Consider the following 18,642-nt stretch of genomic DNA (forward strand, 5'->3'; position numbering starts at 1 on the left):
TCACATGAATACAGGGAACAGCACAACTGTAAACTTGTTGACAGCTAAGAGCATGGTTACACCATTGAAAAAAGTTTACCAAGACTAGAGCTTTGTGGTGCCGTCTAGCTCTCATCTTTGGTAAAATATATTGTCTCAAATTTGAATGTTAAAAATTGTTCTGTTCATGTATGGACAGATTCAACAATTGTATTGTCATGGTTGCAAAAACATCCATTCACATGGAATACGTATGTTGCAAACAGAACTGCATTAATATTTCAAAATGTTGAAAATTGTAAACGGATACATGTTTCTACAAAGTGTAATCCAGCAGACCTTGGAACTAGAAGTCCCAGTATTGAAGATTTATGTAAAAATCGCTATGGTGGAATGGTCCAATCTGGTTACTTAGGCCTGAAAATAATTGGCCAAAATCAAGTGTTTAAAGCAAATAATTTTTGTTAATTAATTTAAGTTTTTTCGCTCGTTAGAATTCGATTCATACTATTTTGTGCAACTTTGTAATATTTATTACAAATATGTGCTGTCAAATTGTAACGAGTAACGATTTTGGCTTATGCGCCGCTTTGCGACCCCTTGGCTTTTTTCGTTATTCTTGTTCTTGGATTACATCCACACAGCATCTAGCGCCATATTTTTAAAAAGGTAAATATTGTTTACAACAATATTATTTAATAAATTGCCAATATTTCTATTGGAAAATTTTTCTAAAAAATCGTTTTTTTTTATTCTTATCTATTTTTTGGTTTGGGGTTTTGTTCAATTTGCTACGCAAACATTGGTCCATTACGAGCCGGATCCAAAATCAATTAATAAGGAATTCTCCTCTTCTATTTTTAAAAAGGTTTGACTACGTCAACTCGCATCACCCTTCAACAAATAACCCTCCATCTTCAATACATTTTAATAATAACAAAAAGGTACGTACAGTGCATTCTAGTGTTTTGTTTAAAAAATAAAAAAAGCAAAATATCGAAATAGAAAGCTTAACCTACGGTCGTTTGAACAGTGCCCGCGTAGTGTTGTTGTTGTGTGTCGCTCAGTTTTAGATAATATTCATATTTTCGTTACACGAAAATAGAAGAAAGAAAAATAAAAGATACCAACAAAAGTGCATCAAAACAGTGCTGTGAACAGTGGTGATTTTTTTCTCTAATAATATTGAAATAATTTGTTCGTGTGCCTGCAAGAAAAATAAATCTAAAGCAAAAGAAAATAAGAAAAAATCCACCAACAATAATCACGGCTATTCGTTTGCGTTGAGTGGTCATAAAAAAAAAAAAACAAAATAAATACCCACCACAGCAGTGCTTGTTTGATGCGTTGATGCTGCGCGCACACATACACACAACATCTGTTAATATACGAGGTTCGTTTAGCCAGTGGAAATACAGTGGTAATCGAATATAAATATTTTTTTTTAAGAAAATACATTTTTTATAGATTTTGAAAATAAATTTAATGCTTTTGGTGTCAACGTAATTTTGTACACCCTACAGTCGATAATATCGATTATTTTTATTAAATTTATTGATAAATATTAAAATAATTATATAACAATTACATTTGTTAAAAAAAAAAAATAAAACAAATCTTTGCGACTTGGGATAAGTAATTGATGGTTTTATGGTAATGAAATTTGTAATTACAGATATTTACAGTCCATGCACCCTACAACTAAAACTATAAAAATTACCATTTTGCAATAAAAAAATATTTTTTTTTTTGCTAGAATTTAATTATATACTTAGAAAATTTGCATAAAAATTCAATTTATCTTCATTCATTTTTATAATATAAAAAAATTAGAGTCTAAAATAATTCATTGAGAGAAATTTCAGTGTATTTTTAGCAAAAATATTTTTTTTGGGAGATTTTCATACTTTTCTTTATTTGCAAAAAGTGAATTTTTCGATACAACGTATCAAATTTTTGCACATTTCATCTTCGGTTCTGGAGAACTACGTTTTATTGTTAAATTTATAAAGGAATTGGAGTTATTTTCGCTATTTTCTTACTCTGTTTTAAAACTTTCTCCAATTTTTTTTCTATACTTTGTGGTTTTAATTTGTCAAAATGGTGCTAACTCCCCTCGATTTCTTTATCAGAGCCACGGATGCTCTTGTCAAGTTCGATGCTAACTTCGCTTCCTTACGTGACGATGATCTTGATATTTATTCTTTAGAAATTCAAGGAAATGAAGCACGCGAACTGTGGAGTAAGGTTAAAGAAATGTTTGACAAATGCTTAAATTATTTACAAACTTATGACGATGCCTGTAGCGAAGATATTACATCAGCTGATAGCAAGTATGAGGTCGCCTACAAGGCTTTCGTCCAAGTGTTGTCGGCAATCAATAGGAAAGCAGATGAAATTAAAAATAGGTCCAATACTGCACCTACCACTCCTAAGGTGAACGCACCCTCACGAACATCACATGTCGGTTCCCCTCAATCTGAAGATGTAGTTTCAATAACAGAGGTTTCAAATCGTTCAACGAACTTTCAGGATATTTCAAACATTTCTTTCCAAGATAGTTCCAGTCATAGCTTAAATTTACCACCGTGCGACATCGATGTATTCAATGGCGATTTTCTTTCGTGGCCAACCTTCAGGGATTTCTTCTCAGCGGTCTACATAAACAATTCTCGTTTAAGCGAAATAGAAAAACTGTGTCACCTTCACAAAAAGACGAGTGGAGAAGCTCGAGATATTGTCTCTAAGTTTCCCTTGACACATAAAAGTTTCAGTTTAGCTTGGAAAGCTTTGAAGGAAACCTACGATAATGTGCGCATTTTAGTGAATAATCAATTGAAAGTTCTTTTCGAGCTTCCAGTGCTTGAGCGCGAGTCAAGTTCAGGTTAAAAAAATTTGCAGCGTGGAATAAATAGTTGTGTCTCCGCTATGGCTTTGTATGATGTTCCGACCGACGGTTGGGATCCCATATTGGTATTTCTTTGCTTGCAAAGACTTCCCAAACAAACTGTTACCATATGGGAACAAAATGTAAAAGACAAGTCTGCTTTGTCGACTTGGAAGGATTTGGATCTCTTTCTTTCGGAAAGAATCCAAACATTAACTTGTCTTCGAGATCTAAAAGGTATAGACGAGTCAAAAAAGGGTGACATTAAGAAGGTAAAATCACATTTTACAAATTCTGCCAACCCACTTTCTGCATCTTCTTCTCATTCCACTCGAACATCTGCTGATAAATGTTGTTTGTTATGTCCAAGGCAATTTCACCATTTAAGAATATGTCCTGAGTTTAGAAATCGTTCATTAGCTGATCGTTTTTCTATTGTAAAACGTCACCATTGTTGCATCAATTGCCTCTCCCGAGGTCATGATGTCAAAAACCGTAGTAGCACATATAGTTGTTCTAAGTGTAAGAAAAGACATCACACTCTACTACATCGTGAAACTCCCACAACTGGCATTTCAGTCAATAATGTACCGCCTTCTTCCAATGGCTCCTCAGGCCCCTCTTCCACAAGTAATCTTCCAGAAGCTGTCAATCGCAATCCAAACCTTCCATCCACTTCGTCTGGCCAATCATCAAGTTCAGTGAATCGACAGGTATTTCATACTTCGCAAAATAGAACAGTTCTTTTGGGCACAGCAATGGTGAATATAGTTCACCAGGGTACTACGTATCCAGCTCGTGCACTGGTTGATCCAGCCTCTGAGGCATCCTTTATTACTGAAAGGTTGCAAAAACGTATAGGTCTTTGTACATCATCCACCCATGCTACTATATCAGGGGTGAATCAAACAGTATCCACAAAGTCCAACAAATTGTGTTCGTTCGGTCTTAGTTCATGTATAGATATGTCACTTTTTATGGAGATAACGGCGTTAGTGGTTCCTACTATTTCAGGAAATCTTCCATCATTTGTTGTTAATAGTGATATTTCATCTCGTCTATCCCATTTACATTTAGCAGATTCTCAGTTATTTGACTGCAGACCTGTTGATATGTTGCTAGGTGCAGACGTATATCCCAAACTTCTGCTGGATGGTTTGCAATCTAATATTCTAGGCTCATTAATTGCACAAAAAACTGTGCTCGGCTGGATCATTACTGGTCCCCTTTCCCCCAACAACATAAGGGTTTTCTCTACCAATGTAGAATATTCTGAAGAAGAGGCTCTTAATAAGACGCTTCTTAGATTTTGGGAATTAGAGGAAATTCCAAAACGCTCAATCTTGTCCCCGGCTGACAAATATTGTGAAGTTAATTATAGACGCACGACTAGAAGGGACTCCAATGGCAGATATATTGTCACTCTCCCTATCAAACCTGAATTTCACGTCAAACCTGACCTTGGGCATTCTAGAACAAATTGTTTACGACAATTTATTCGTAATGAGGTATCTCTTTTAAAAAGGCTTAATATTAAGAAACTTTATGATGATGTATTAAAAGAATATTTAGATTTAGGTCACATGAGACCAGTACCCATTCCTTCTGGAGATTCTACATTTTGCTACTTGCCTCATCATCCAGTTATAAATTTAGAAAAGCAAACTTCAAAATTAAGGGTAGTCTTCAATGCGTCAAATAAAACATCAAATGGGAATAGCCTCAATGACATTTTGTACGTCGGTCCGACACTTCAACAAGATCTTGTCTTCCTCATACTGAGGTGGAGGTTCTTTAAATATGTCTTCAATTGCGACATTACCCAAATGTATCGTCAAATTCTATTAGATCTACTTCATACGCCTCTTCAAAGAATTCTATTTCGGGATTCTCCCGATGTGCCCATTCAAGACTTTGAGTTACAAACGGTAACTTTTGGAGTTAATTGCGCTCCATACCTTGCTATTCGTACGTTATTGCAGTTAGCAGATGACACTGAAGAGCAGTTTCCACTTGCAGCACATGTCCTACGGAAGTGCATGTATGTCGACGATGTTCTAACAGGATACCATGACTTGGAAACAGCGTGCCACTCTAGGGATCAGTTGATTTGTGCATTAAAATCAGCTAAATTTGACTTGCGGAAATGGACTGCGAATGATCGTTCTATAGTGGAATGTCTTCCAGCTGAGCACTTAATAAGCACTAAGCTCCTTGATTTCGTCGAAACTAGTAGTTCTAAACCACTAGGAATTCGATGGAATGCGCAATTAGACGTTTTCTACTTCAATGTTAAACCTCTTTTTAAAAAACTAACTTATACCAAACGGGAAGTACTCTCCACCATTGCTAAATTGTTTGATCCTATTGGGTGGTTAGGTCCTGTTTTAATAATTGCAAAAATTATAATGCAACGTATATGGTTAGATCGAATAGATTGGGATGATTCTCTTCCATCCACTACACTACGTGATTGGCAAAAATTTGTTGAGACGTACCAGGACGTCAATTCGATTCAAGTCCCTCGTTGGATAAAGTATGCCCCTGATTGTTCAGCTGAGCTTCATATTTTCTCAGATGCCTCTGAAAAGGCATATGCGGGGGTGGTATATATTCGTATATTAGCTTCTAATGGTGACATTTTTACACATTTGCTTTCATGTAAGACGAAAGTCTCTCCTATTAAGTCGATCTCGCTACCACGTTTAGAATTGTGTGGTGCGGTTTTGGCATCAGAACTCTTTAAGGCCATTACCGCTGAGATAGATATAGATTTTCAAAAAATTTGCTTTTGGACTGATTCTACGATTGTCCTTTCATGGTTGAAGAAAGTTCCATCGACTTGGTCCACTTTTGTTGCTAATAGGGTGTCTAAAATAAAAGAAAATGTTGGTCAAAATATCTGGTACCATGTGCGCTCAGAAGACAACCCCGCCGATTTGGGAAGTCGAGGACTTACACCCGCTGAATTGGCTTCCTCCCCAATCTGGTGGCACGGACCACAATGGCTCCGTTTAGATAGCTCTCAGTGGAGGTTTCGTGATTTGTCGGTTCTTGAGACAGATTTGGAAATGCGTTCTGTAAAGGCGCATTTCTCTTACTTTGAAAATTATGCCGATATTTTGGACCGGTTTTCGTCTTTAGATAAGGCTTTTAGAATAATAGCGTTCGTTTTTAGATATTATTATAAGATACGCCCGAACCTCAATAAAAACACATTTCACGAAAACTCACCAACGATTACTGAGCTTAACAATGTAAAAATACGTCTTATAATTTTGTCTCAAAAAGCACACTATGCAGAGGAGTATAATTGTTTTTCCAATGGTAGACCATTAGAATCGAAAAGTTCAATTTTGACATTAAATCCATTTTTGGATGAAGCAGGTCTTATGAGACTTAATGGGCGATTAGTTCGTTCGCCTACTCTCTCTTATTCCGAGCGACATCCTATTCTATTACCTTATAAATGTCGCTATTCCCGTCTTTTAGTTGAAAAACTTCACGTTGTTTCTATTCATGGTGGAATTCAATTATTATTACGACTAATACGCAGTGAGTATTGGATTCCACGATTGACATCACTTATTCGCACTGTCGTTAGTCATTGTAAACCTTGCATATTGGAAAAGAAACAATCTTGCACACAAATTATGGCTGCTCTCCCTCCAGAGAGAACGACCATAGCTAGACCATTTACCACTACAGGTGTAGATTTTGCTGGTCCATTCGATCTTAAGTCCTTTTCTGGTCGATGTTGTAAAGTAACAAAAGGTTATGTTTGTGTTTTTGTCTGCTTTTCTACAAAAGCAATACACCTAGAAGCAACATCAGATTTGTCAACGACAACATTTTTAGCAGCATTTCATAGGTTCATTTCGCGACGCGGATGTCCTAGGACTATTTTCTCTGACAATGGTACTAATTTCGTTGGCGCATCCAGAGCATTAGAGCGTGATTTCAAATCAGTAATACAAGCAAGTCGCGATAGGATATGTTCTGCATATCAATATCAAGAACTTTCTTGGAGTTTCATCCCAGCGGGGGCCCCACACATGGGAGGTCTTTGGGAAGCTGCAGTGAAAAGTTTTAAACAACATTTTCGAAAACACGCTAAGAATCTCAAATATACACATGAAGAATTCTCAACAATTTTATCCCAAATTGAAGCTTGTTTAAACTCTCGACCACTTTGTCCGATGAATGATAGTCCCGATAATGTCTTAGCTCTCACACCAGGTCATTTTTTAATAGGATCTCCAATTCTTGCTCCTCCAGAACCGTTAATAAATGAATCTCCTTTAGATATTGTCAACCGGTATAGAAAAATTAAAGCTCTTACACATAAATTCTGCCTACGGTGGAAGGAAGAGTATTTAAAAAGTCTCCATAAACGCTATAAATGGAAATTTCCGCAGCGCGATATCCAGACGGACGATTTAGTCGTGATTCGACATGAACAATTGCCACCAACTGCATGGAAATTAGGTCGCGTTATTAACGTTTTCCCAGGCACAGATTCTCGCGTTCGAGTTGCTGACGTGAAAACCGAAAATGGCATTGTACGACGACCCGTGGTTAAGCTGGTCGTTTTGACCAAATAATATATTGTTTACTCTTTCGCTGTCGCTCCATCTCTATTTTTCACAGAATGGAAAATTTAAACAAGATGGTAGCCACTTCACTCCCCGACTATGAGGATGACGTCCCCATGTCAGACGAAGAAAGAGATGTCGAAGACATTGTGATGGTCCCACTAACTGATTTGGATCCGACACCATTAGATGGCACTGGTACAAAAATTGAAGATGCCGCTTCTCCGACGGAGGCAGCTCCTACTACTTCCTCTTCCATGGCAGGGAGGTCTTCCGAGCCAGCCACTCCTCCACGGGAGATTGCACAGGTTGGTTCTGATGGACGCTCGTCAGGCAACGACCCAGTGGCGACGCCGAAATCTACTGCGGGCTCTAAAGGTTCCTCGAAGCTCCGGTGTCGAAAGTGCTATCAAAGGCACCACTTGCGTCAATGCAACGCCTTTCAAAGTATGCCACTAGACCAGCGCATCAGGACCGTAGTAAGACTGCAGCATTGTTCAAATTGCCTGGACTCCGGCCACTCCCTTCGTCACTGCAAGAAGGATTCTGCTTGCCGAAATTGCAGGGGCAGACACCACACACTCTTATGTCCATCTAACACCCTTCCTTCACAGAGCAATACACCTCGTCCGTCTGCAAAAAAGTTTAAGCGTCCGTCTGCCTCAAATTGTCCGTCCGCATCACTGACTCCTGTGAATCCTACTCAAAATTTAGCAATTCAACCGATTGTAACTCTGGGTCCAACTATAATTGCGCAGTTGGTCCTAAATTCACGGCGAGTCCCTGTCCGAGCACTTCTGGACCCATGCGCTGGCAATAGCCGAATCTGTATATCGCTGGTCCAGTCGTTGCGGTTACAAACCATCCCCCTAGGTCCCGATCGCTTTGTACAATGCACATTAGCATCGTCCTACAATGATTCCCAAAAGCTGTTGGTGTCTGCCAGGGTCACGGAGTTGAGACACATAGTTTCACCATCCGAGTCCGCATCGGAAGAAATAGCAAACCATTATGAAGGTATGATGCTGGCCGATCCTCAATTCTTTAAAGCGGCTCGTATTGTTCTGGGTCACTCGCCAAAGAGCTTGCCCGCGCCATTGTGGACGAGGAATATTTTTTTTTTTTAATTAAGGTAGTCCTCTACTGCCTTTAGCTCGACGAGCGCATTTATAACTTTGGAAAAAAAAGTAATTGAATAATAATACAATGAATTTTAAATATTGTTGTAGCTTTTTTAATGTATGCACATTAGTTTATATTGCAACTCGGCAAGAAGTTGCAAGGCGGCCGGCAAATGTTTAAAGCAAATAATTTTTGTTAATTAATTTAAGTTTTTTCGCTCGTTAGAATTCGATTCATACTATTTTGTGCAACTTTGTAATATTTATTACAAATATGTGCTGTCAAATTCTAACGAGTAACGATTTTGGCTTATGCGCCGCTTTGCGACCCCTTGGCTTTTTTCGTTATTCTTGTTCTTGGATTACATCCACACAGCATCTAGCGCCATATTTTTAAAAAGGTAAATATTGTTTACAACAATATTATTTAATAAATTGCCAATATTTCTATTGGAACATTTTTCTAAAAAATCGTTTTTTTTTATTCTTATCTATTTTTTGGTTTGGGGTTTTGTTCAATTTGCTACGCAAACATCAAGTATAATTTTAAAACGAAAAGTAGTTGTACATTGCGCACCAATTATTATTAAATATAATTGATAAAAAAAACAGGGTTTCTTCTTACAACAAAGCACTGTGGGTTGTAGGATGTATATTTCGTATGAAGAAGCGTCAAGAAAATAATGAAAAATCTGAGTTTCCAAATGGTAAGATTCTGTCTCAAGAGGAGTAAAATCATTGGTTGTTGTCCGAATAACACAAATGTTTCATAATTCGCAAGAGACATTTCACGATGAAATACATTTCACATTAAACCTCACTGCGTGCAGTCAATCTGTTTTTGGATAAAGATGGTCTAATAAGAATTAATGGTCGATTAGCGAACACTAACATTTCCTATAATGTAAAGAAAGAAGATATCTTATATTGGTCGTGAGTTAAATGAAATATTGCTTACATTTTTTAGTACTGCCTTAAGATTAGTCACAGCCATATTAGTGTCGGCATCAAATGGACGGTTAATGGACTATTATAATGCGAGATACACTCCGGTAACCGACGGGCATTTCGTAATTTGGAAAAACTTGGACACATAAAACTTGTTACTAACCTAACCTTAAAAGAATTACTAAGAGACGGATAGCTACAAGCCACTTTCCCCAAACTCATGTGAGAAGGTTGCTGGATACGGCGTAAACCAAATAAGTAGACTGATACAGACGGTAAATATTCTCCATAGGCAAGCTAGAAGCCTGAATGCATTAGGAACAGTCCTGAAATACATCACTGGGACGCCTCATCATGATGACTTTCACGAACACATTTGATCAACTCACAGGAGAGGCAGTTTACTGTCAACAACGAAGTGCAGAAAGAAATTAATAGCCTCACCACTACAATAACCAAAATGTTAAAGGCAGAAAAACACAGGGAAGTTGATACAGGAAATCATTATGAAATCGTCCTAGCGAGAAATAGGGCGATAAAAGCAGAATTAAATAGTTTAGTAACTTCCATTACATTCGCAAAAATTTGAGTTTTGAATCCTATACTTGTAGATAGCAATGAAATCAATTTCTCAATGAAAAACCAGCACTTCACAAACCACTCCGTAGCCGATATTATGTCTGTATCTAAAATTAAGATTTTGCAATACAATAATTTAATATATTTCATGATAAGATATCCTATTTCTATGTTTAAATGTAAGAAAATTATTAAATTACCAGAATAAAAAGGTCAGCTCATGCTCCACTTGCAAGAATCCACCCCAGCTGCATGTAGTAAGACACTGCAGCGATACAATGCCAATATTTTGTCTTTCTTCATCACTCACATCATGGATCTGGAACTAATGACACGTAACACCACTAACTGAAGCACAACATTCAACAACCTCTCACAACCTAAAATTGCATAATTTGTATCGGGCCACGTTTTTTTAAAGATTCATTCCTCTATTTTAATTGCCTTTGTTCAAATCATGGCGGTAAAGAATGTAAAAGCCGGTTTGGTTGTCGATCTTGCAGTATGAGACACCATGCTACATAAGGGAACAGACACCATCAAAGAATCCAAAATCACAACTTAGCCAGAGATAAAGTGCGCCCTATTACTAGTGATTCAGTTCTCAGCACAACAACACGGTCCACAGAACCAGCAAATATCACAGCCCTAACCCTTCAAGAATATGGAATATTTGAAGACAATCTCAACTTTGGTTTTCACTGTAATTGTATAAGTCCAAAATAGAGGACACTCATATGATGCCAGAGCAAATATAAACCTTGGATCTCAATCAACATTTGTCTCAGAAAAAACTAAACACAAGTAGGCCCTACTTCGAAGTAAGATGTATGGGCTCCAGTTTTGAAGAACCTTCCGTCTAATTTACCTATAAAAATATTGAAAAGACTTAACCTACAAATATTATAGGTCTTAACTTAGCAGACCCTAAATTCCACATAAGTCAACCTGTCGATTTTCTCATAGGGATGCACATAGGATAGACTCCTACAAAATCGTTTAGAAATGTTCATAAAGAAATATAAACGCTAAAGTTTTGAGGTCAGAACAAGACTCATTTTGTGAACAAAACTACAAAGAAACAACAAAGGGAAATAAAAATTTGAGATATATTGTTACCCTTCTCTATGAAAATTGTGAGGAGTTGGGAAATTCTCGAAACATAGCCCTCGCACAATTCTTTACAAAAGAGGAAAAGCTTTCCAAGACTCCTAAAATAAAAGACTCATACGACAAGGCGATATTAGAATACCTAGATGTTTGACATAGGAGAAAACTTTCACTTGACGAAATATACCGGACACCAAATTATTATTTGCCGCACATCAAACCCAATCGCTTAACTACGAAACTTCGTGTACTGTTAAATGCTTAGAGCCCCACTTCTAAATTGTAATCTTTTGCTTGGCCAATATTGCAGCAAGACCTTGTTCTACAAATACTTAATTGGAGGTTTTTAAATACGTTTATAACGAATTCTCCGACGCTGCGGAAGATTTTGAAATTTTGACAGTCACCTTCGGGGTGAAATGCGCACGCTTTTAGCACTTTGCACACTCATGCAGATGACATTAAAAACACATACCGTAAGGCTGGCAAAATTTATGTGTGGGAGGCCAGGTGTTTGCGGAAGGCCATTCGATTGAGGAAGCACATTGACTCAAGTAAGACACGCTTTCAACTTAGAAAAGGGACTTCCAATGCGCCCAAAATAATCGAAGATAAACCAGAGGATCAACTGTTACCCCTCTATTGGCTTAGTTTATCCGAAAATGCAACTCCACGTGTTGGGAATCTGCCCAACCCGATGGATGATGACATCGAAGTGGACCTCATCGACCTCGATAAATAATTATTCGATGGGGTCCCATCACCACACAAACAAAGTTTTAAAAGAATGTGTCGATCGCCAGATCTATAAAAAAATTATATTTGAAATTAAATAAATTGACCGCCAGTGTCATTAGTGATTTTTGAAGTTTATTTTTAAAGTGTTATATTTGCAAACAACAAATGTAGGTATCGTCAAAATTCTTGTTGTGTTGTTGTAGTTTGCAAATTTATATTGTTTTCCGTCTTGTTCAACAATAATCTTCGATTCTAAATCTACTCAGTAGAATTAGTAGTAGAATCCATACAAGTCCTTTCGACCGTATCGGAACTTGTACATGGCCTTCGAGTCCAAACAAATAAGAATCGTCTGATTTACTAAAAAATCCAAAAAAATAGTAATTTAAAATGAATTGTAAAGTAGTGAGAAGTGTTGTTGTTTTGTTTAATTTGCATTCGAAAGTGGCAGATTTTGTGTTGTTTGTTGTCACTAATACACACATCACTCTCACCTTAATTTTTTCCATCATTTTTGTCATTTGTTTTTGTTTTGGTCATCTGTAATTTTTCAACATTGAACAAGTCATTGTCACCTGTTCTTTGTGGTTTACATCGATCTGTCAGCTGCCAAACTGACAATCAATTATTTAGGAAGTGTTCAGGAAAAGTGAGCAAGTTAGTTTAAGGTAACGAAAGATTGTCGTAAACGTATGTTAACGTAGCACAAGTACTGAACATATCATAAATTGATATTTAATTAAAATAAAACAAACAATAACAATACGGCAAAAAAATGCAATAAAAATAATAATTTAAAGAATAATAAAAAATATTAAAAACTTAATAGATAACATATTAATGAGTTTTCGATAAATGTTTATACTTAAAACATTTTTTGCAGAAAAAGCAATTATACTTCAAACATTTTTTTTTTTTTGAAAAAATATTCATTTATTGTTTAATAAATAAATTGATCGTTCAAGTTTGAAAGTGTAATATAAATAATCACAAATAGAAACAAATACAAGATAAATGCAATAAAAGGATTAATAAAATAGATACATATAAATAAATAAAATTTATAAATAAATAAATTTTGATAAAATTAAAAAATAAATTAAATAATCAATAATGGTGTCAGTTGTGCTACGTTCGAATATGAAGCGGTCAACCTTCTGCACGAATTTTATTAAAGAGCCACCTTTTGACACTAAAGACTTCTACGGAAATTACGGCTATTTATGGAAATCATCACACCAACAACAACACCAGTGCAAAAGCTTTATCATTTGCGCAGTAAAACTTAATTAAAAGAATTCAATCGACAGTTAGTGACTGCTTGGCTATATTGGAAGCTCATAGTATAAAGATGGATAAATGGGATTCAGTTTTAATATATTTATGTTCAACTAAGCTTCCGGTTGATACACTGACCCTATGGGAACAATCACTCGAATCACATTCAGAGCAACCCAAATGGTCACAAATGGAAGATTTTCTTAAAAACAGGCATCGGGTTCTAGAGCGAATAAAAGTTCTCAGAAGTCAAACTGCTTCAACTTCGTTTAGTAATGTTCATATGTCGCATAAAAATGCTCATTCGACACAATCAAATAGATGTGTCATGTGTTATAACAACCATATTTTGAAAAATTGTATGAGATTTAATAATATGACTGTTAATCAGAGAATAGAGTTCGCAGGAGAAAAGAAGTTGTGTAATAATTGCCTAACAAGTGGACATATTCCGAAGGAATGCGTGAGTGTGCATAGGTGTACGTTTTGCAAAAAAAGGCATCATGCTAAATTGTACTTACAAAGTAATGTGCGAGAGAGATCCATACAACCAAGTACTTGTCCGTTCAGCAAAGGACGTCAAACGAATACTCTTGTTACCACTGACAATACTGTTGATGAAATGCCTTGTTCATCTAGTTCGATAGTTCAAGCTTTCAATGTGGAAACACATGTTTCAGTGTGTCATGCTGACATTATGTTGCCAACAGCATTAGTTAAATAAACTATAAAAAAAAAAAACTCTTTACAGTTACAACGCTCATTGACTCTGCTTCTAAGCGAAGATTTATAACCCGGAAAATTGAAAAAAGAATCGGACTTTGCACAGAAAAGGCAAATTGTAAGATAAGTGGGCTGAGTGGAACAATTGTAGCAAACTCCAATTAAAAATGTATTCTGACGCTGTGTTCAGATATAAGCAATAACGAAATTTAAACTGAAGCATTAATTGTGTAATTAATTTAACAAGTTTGTTACCGACACAAACAGTAGTAATTTCTAATTTACAAGCGGACCCTGGGTTTAAAATTTCTGCCCAAGTAGATATTGGAAGGTATTAAGAAGAACATAGTGGGATACATGATAGCTCAAAATTCAATTTATGGATGGTACATCTATGGGCCAATAAAAGCAAAAGAAATTTGTTTAGCTTCAGTAGAAGTAGATGAATGTAATGAAGATAACATTAGTTCAGCATAAAATAAATTCTGGAAACAAGAAGAAGGGAATAATGTTCCAATTGCTACAGAATCGGATAACTATTGTGCGGAATTTGACACCCATACGACTTACCGTCGTTGAGATGAAAGTTCGTTGTAAAATCACCATTTAAAGATGAATTTTCTAATAAAGCATATTTAGATTCGTCCAGATTTACAGCCAAGAAGCAATATGAGCATGTGGAAGCAAAAGTAAAAAGGAATAAATAAGTGGGAAAATCGTATAATGATGTTTTGAATGAGTTTTTGTCATTAAAAGAATTTAAAAGAAATTTGTAATGATTCATATTATTTACCACAACATGCTGTCTTTCGACCAGAAAGTAGAAGCACAAATGTGAGAGTGGTCTTTAATGGATCGAGTAAAGCGAAAAGCTCGTATTCCTTAAATGTCTATAAAAAAATGATTTAATGTCTATAATTTTGAATTGGCGCTTGTACAAGTAAGTGTTTAAAGGTGACATTGAGAAAATATACAGACAGATCTTTGTGCATCCTTCTGATCGGCAGTATCAAAGAATATTATTCCGGAAAGATGTTAATGACGAAATTAAAGATTGTGAGTTATGGACAGTTACTTTTGGTGGAAACTGTGCTCCTTATTTGGGGCTTCGCACATTGTTACAATTGGCAGAAAAGTCAAGAGAAACAATTCCAATTGCGTCTAATATAATAAAAACGAGGAATATATTTATGATGTTTTGACGCGAGGTCGTACTTTTGCTTTAGCGCTAGAGACGCAAAAACAACTAATTGATACATTGCATTCGGCAGGATTTCCGTTGAAAAAAATAATGGATGTTTGCCTTCAAACATCCGATCAGAGGATTTATTGAAAGAAGAATTTTTGAGAATTGAAGATACGAGTTCAGTTAAAACATTAGGTACTCGGTAGAATGCCATTAACGACTCATTTTCTTATAGTATGAAGTCATTAGAGGTGACTGGCCAAATAACTAAAAGGAAAATCTTGTCAACAGTTTCGAAACTATTTGATCCAGCAGGGTGGTTAATGCCTTTAATCATATAGGCTAAAACTTTGTTGAATTACTGTTTAGCTCAGAGGGGCTCCGCCGATGGGAGTAAAACGCCGAATGCGTCGAGCAGTGGACCTTAGGGGGGAAATATAAAAAGAAGATAAATAAATCACAAAGGTTTTTCTTAATATATACAACTATTTATTCTTAGTTTGGTTGGTAACGATATTACCTGTGGCAACAATATGCCTCTATGCACAACGATATGTGCTGCAAACGATATTGCGGGTGTAGTCTGTCCAAATGACAGCGAAATACTACTTGATGTCTAAAGGAGGCGGCAAAACAAGTGACAACTAATTACTCGTTAAAATGTCAAAGGCGCTAGCACAAGGTTGCGATACCAGGGGTCAATAAAAACCAACTTTAATGCAATTCTAAATTAAACAATTACCTTTGATTAGAAGGAATTAATGGGGATGATAAAGTGTCATCATCCACATTGATTAAATGGAAAATTGTTATGAATCAATTTTCAAAAATTGATTCAATACAAATCCCAAAATGGATTAATTTTTGCCTAGAGGGCACAATTCAAATACATGGTTTTAGTGATGCATCTGAGAAGGCCTACTGTGCTGCATTATATATTGACATGAATACAGGGAACAGCACAACTGTAAACTTGTTGACAGCTAAGAGCATAGTTGCGCCATTGAAAAAAAGTTTTCCAAGACTAGAGCTTTGTGGAGCCGTCTAGCTCTCATCTTTGGTAAAATATATTGTCTCAAATTTGAATATTAAAAATTGTTCTGTTCATGTATGGACAGATTCAACAATTGTATTGTCATGGTTACAAAAACATCCATTCACATGGAATACGTATGTTGCAAACAGAACTGCATTAATATTTCAAAATGTTGAAAATTGTAAATGGATACATGTTTCTACAAAGTGTAATCCAGCAGACCTTGGAACTAGAAGTCCCTGTACTGAAGATTTATGTAATAATTCGCTATGGTGGAATGGTCCAATCTGGTTACTTAGGCCTGAAAATAATTGGCCAAAATCAAGTATAATTTTACAACGAAAAGAAGTTGTACATTGCGCACCAATTATTATTAAATATAATTGATAAAAAAAACAGGGTTTCTTCTTACAACAAAGCACTGTGGGTTGTAGGATGTATATTTCGTATGAAGTAGCGTCAAGAAAATAATGAAAAATCTGAGTTTCCAAATGGTAAGATTCTGTCTCAAGAGGAGTAAAATCATGCAAAATTGATTGTTGTCCGAATAACACAAATGTTTCATTATTCGCAAGAGACGTTACACGATGAAATACATTTCACGTTAAACCTCACTGCGTGCAGTCAATCTGTTTTTGGACAAAGATGGTCTAATAAGAGTTAATGGTCGATTAGCGAACGCTAACATTTCCTATAATGAAAGATTCCCAATTATATTTTCAAACTCATCGTATTTCTGTAAAATATTTTTAAAGTTCATCCGCAAAACTATGCTGCACGCAGACATATCGTTAGTGATGTCAACCGTTCGAAGCCAGTTTTACATTCCAAGTTTAAGACGGTCAATAAAGAAAATTGTTCATGAATGCTTGATTTGTGCAAGGTATAAACATACCGTTAAATCGCAGATAATGACAGCATTACCTGTGGAACGAACAGCTTTCACTCTTCCCTTTACATATGTGGGACTACTCCCATTTCGCAGGCCTATTTCAGATTTCTTTTAGAAATTCCCCTTATAGAAAAAATTTGTATATTTGTATGCTTTTCGACGAAGGCTTATTCAGCATTAAAAAGTGAAGCTTTTAACATTTCCTAGAAAAAAAATTTAAATCTTATTTCCAAAAGGTAATGAAAGATAAAAAATTAAATTTTACGGAATTTTCAACGATTTCAGATAAAATTGAAAGTGTTTTAAACACAAGACCTTCTGAAAATCCAGAGGATTTGGAGGCTTTAATACCAGCGCACTTTCTGAGAGGTGGGTCACTAATATTTGCTCCAGAAATATCAACAGAGGATTTATCTCCTATAACTCGATGGGAAATGTTAAAACTCTTCATCGCACGTTTAGCAAAAGATGGAAAACCGAATATATTCAGGAACTGCATACGCGGCATAAATGGCAGTATCCCCGGCGGAGTCTTAAGGAAAATGACATGGTGTTGATAAAAGAATGATTGGAAGTTGGGTCTAGTTTTAAAAGTATATGAAGGGCATGATGACCACGTAAGAGTAGTTGATGTAAAAACTACAACAGGTATCAGTGGTTGTTAGTAGAAAGTTGTGTAGGTGTTTCGAAAAGATAAAACTCTGACTAATATGTCATGCCCTTTTCCCTTTTCGTTGGTATTGTTTTCCCTCTTTACATAAATTGTAGTTTTATAATCATGATCACGAAATGGAAAATGGCAATAATAATAATAAATAATTGGAAACTATCCGGCGACCAGATTTCACCCATACGCTAATCAAAGGGAAGCACAACGCCGACAACAACAATAAATACTTAGTGGCCTTCAAACGCAATATGCACAGGGGCATATAAGAAAATCAACAACTAAGCAGCAAGAAGCAAACGGACTTCAAGAGGAAGCCAAAAACCTCCAGACAGAGGCAAGAGATCTAAAAAAACAAGCCGTAATAATTCAGGAACAGGAAAAAAGCAAACAAGAAAGAGCCAACAAAAACCCTCATGTCAAACCACAACTATCTAGAAAAGAAAATAAAATCCAGGAACAATTAACGGATCAAAATGACAACGTTCCGGAAACTCAACAACAACTGGCTCAACTGGACAATCTTTCAAATATGCTGGCGAGAATAGCGACTGCATTACCAGTTGCACCAGTGCATGTTGGAAATCTGCCCAACCAGTTGGATAATGACATCGAAATGGACCTCATCGACCTCGATAAATAATTAATCGATGGGGTCCCATCACCACGACAAAGAATTACTCTTCTTCTTAAATTTTAAAAGAAAGTGTCGATCGCCAGATCTATAAAAAATTACATTTAAAATTAAATAAATTGACTGCCGGTGTCATTAGGGAATTTTAAAGATTATTTTTAAAATGTTTTATTTGCAGACAATATACGTAAGTATAGTCAGAATAATTGTTGTGTTGTTGTAGTTTGCAAATTTATATTGCTATCCGTGTTGTTCAACAATAATCTTCA

The 18,642-nt window shown here is 36.0% G+C and overlaps 1 protein-coding gene across 1 annotated transcript; it reads left to right on the forward strand.

Moving 5' to 3' along the window:
* The first annotated feature begins 716 nt into the window (after positions 1 to 716).
* On the forward strand, positions 717 to 18,382 carry LOC131803236 (uncharacterized). Its single transcript, XM_059124335.1, has 3 exons — positions 717 to 923; positions 7,517 to 8,560; positions 18,178 to 18,382. Exons 2-3 carry the CDS (start codon positions 7,518 to 7,520, stop codon positions 18,380 to 18,382), a joined length of 1,248 nt encoding a protein of 415 aa, XP_058980318.1. The 5' UTR covers positions 717 to 923; position 7,517.
* Positions 18,383 to 18,642: the final 260 nt, after the last annotated feature.

The sequence above is a fragment of the Musca domestica genome, unplaced genomic scaffold, assembly GCF_030504385.1.
Source record: "Musca domestica strain aabys unplaced genomic scaffold, Musca_domestica.polishedcontigs.V.1.1 28, whole genome shotgun sequence".
Classification (NCBI taxonomy): domain Eukaryota; kingdom Metazoa; phylum Arthropoda; class Insecta; order Diptera; family Muscidae; genus Musca; species Musca domestica.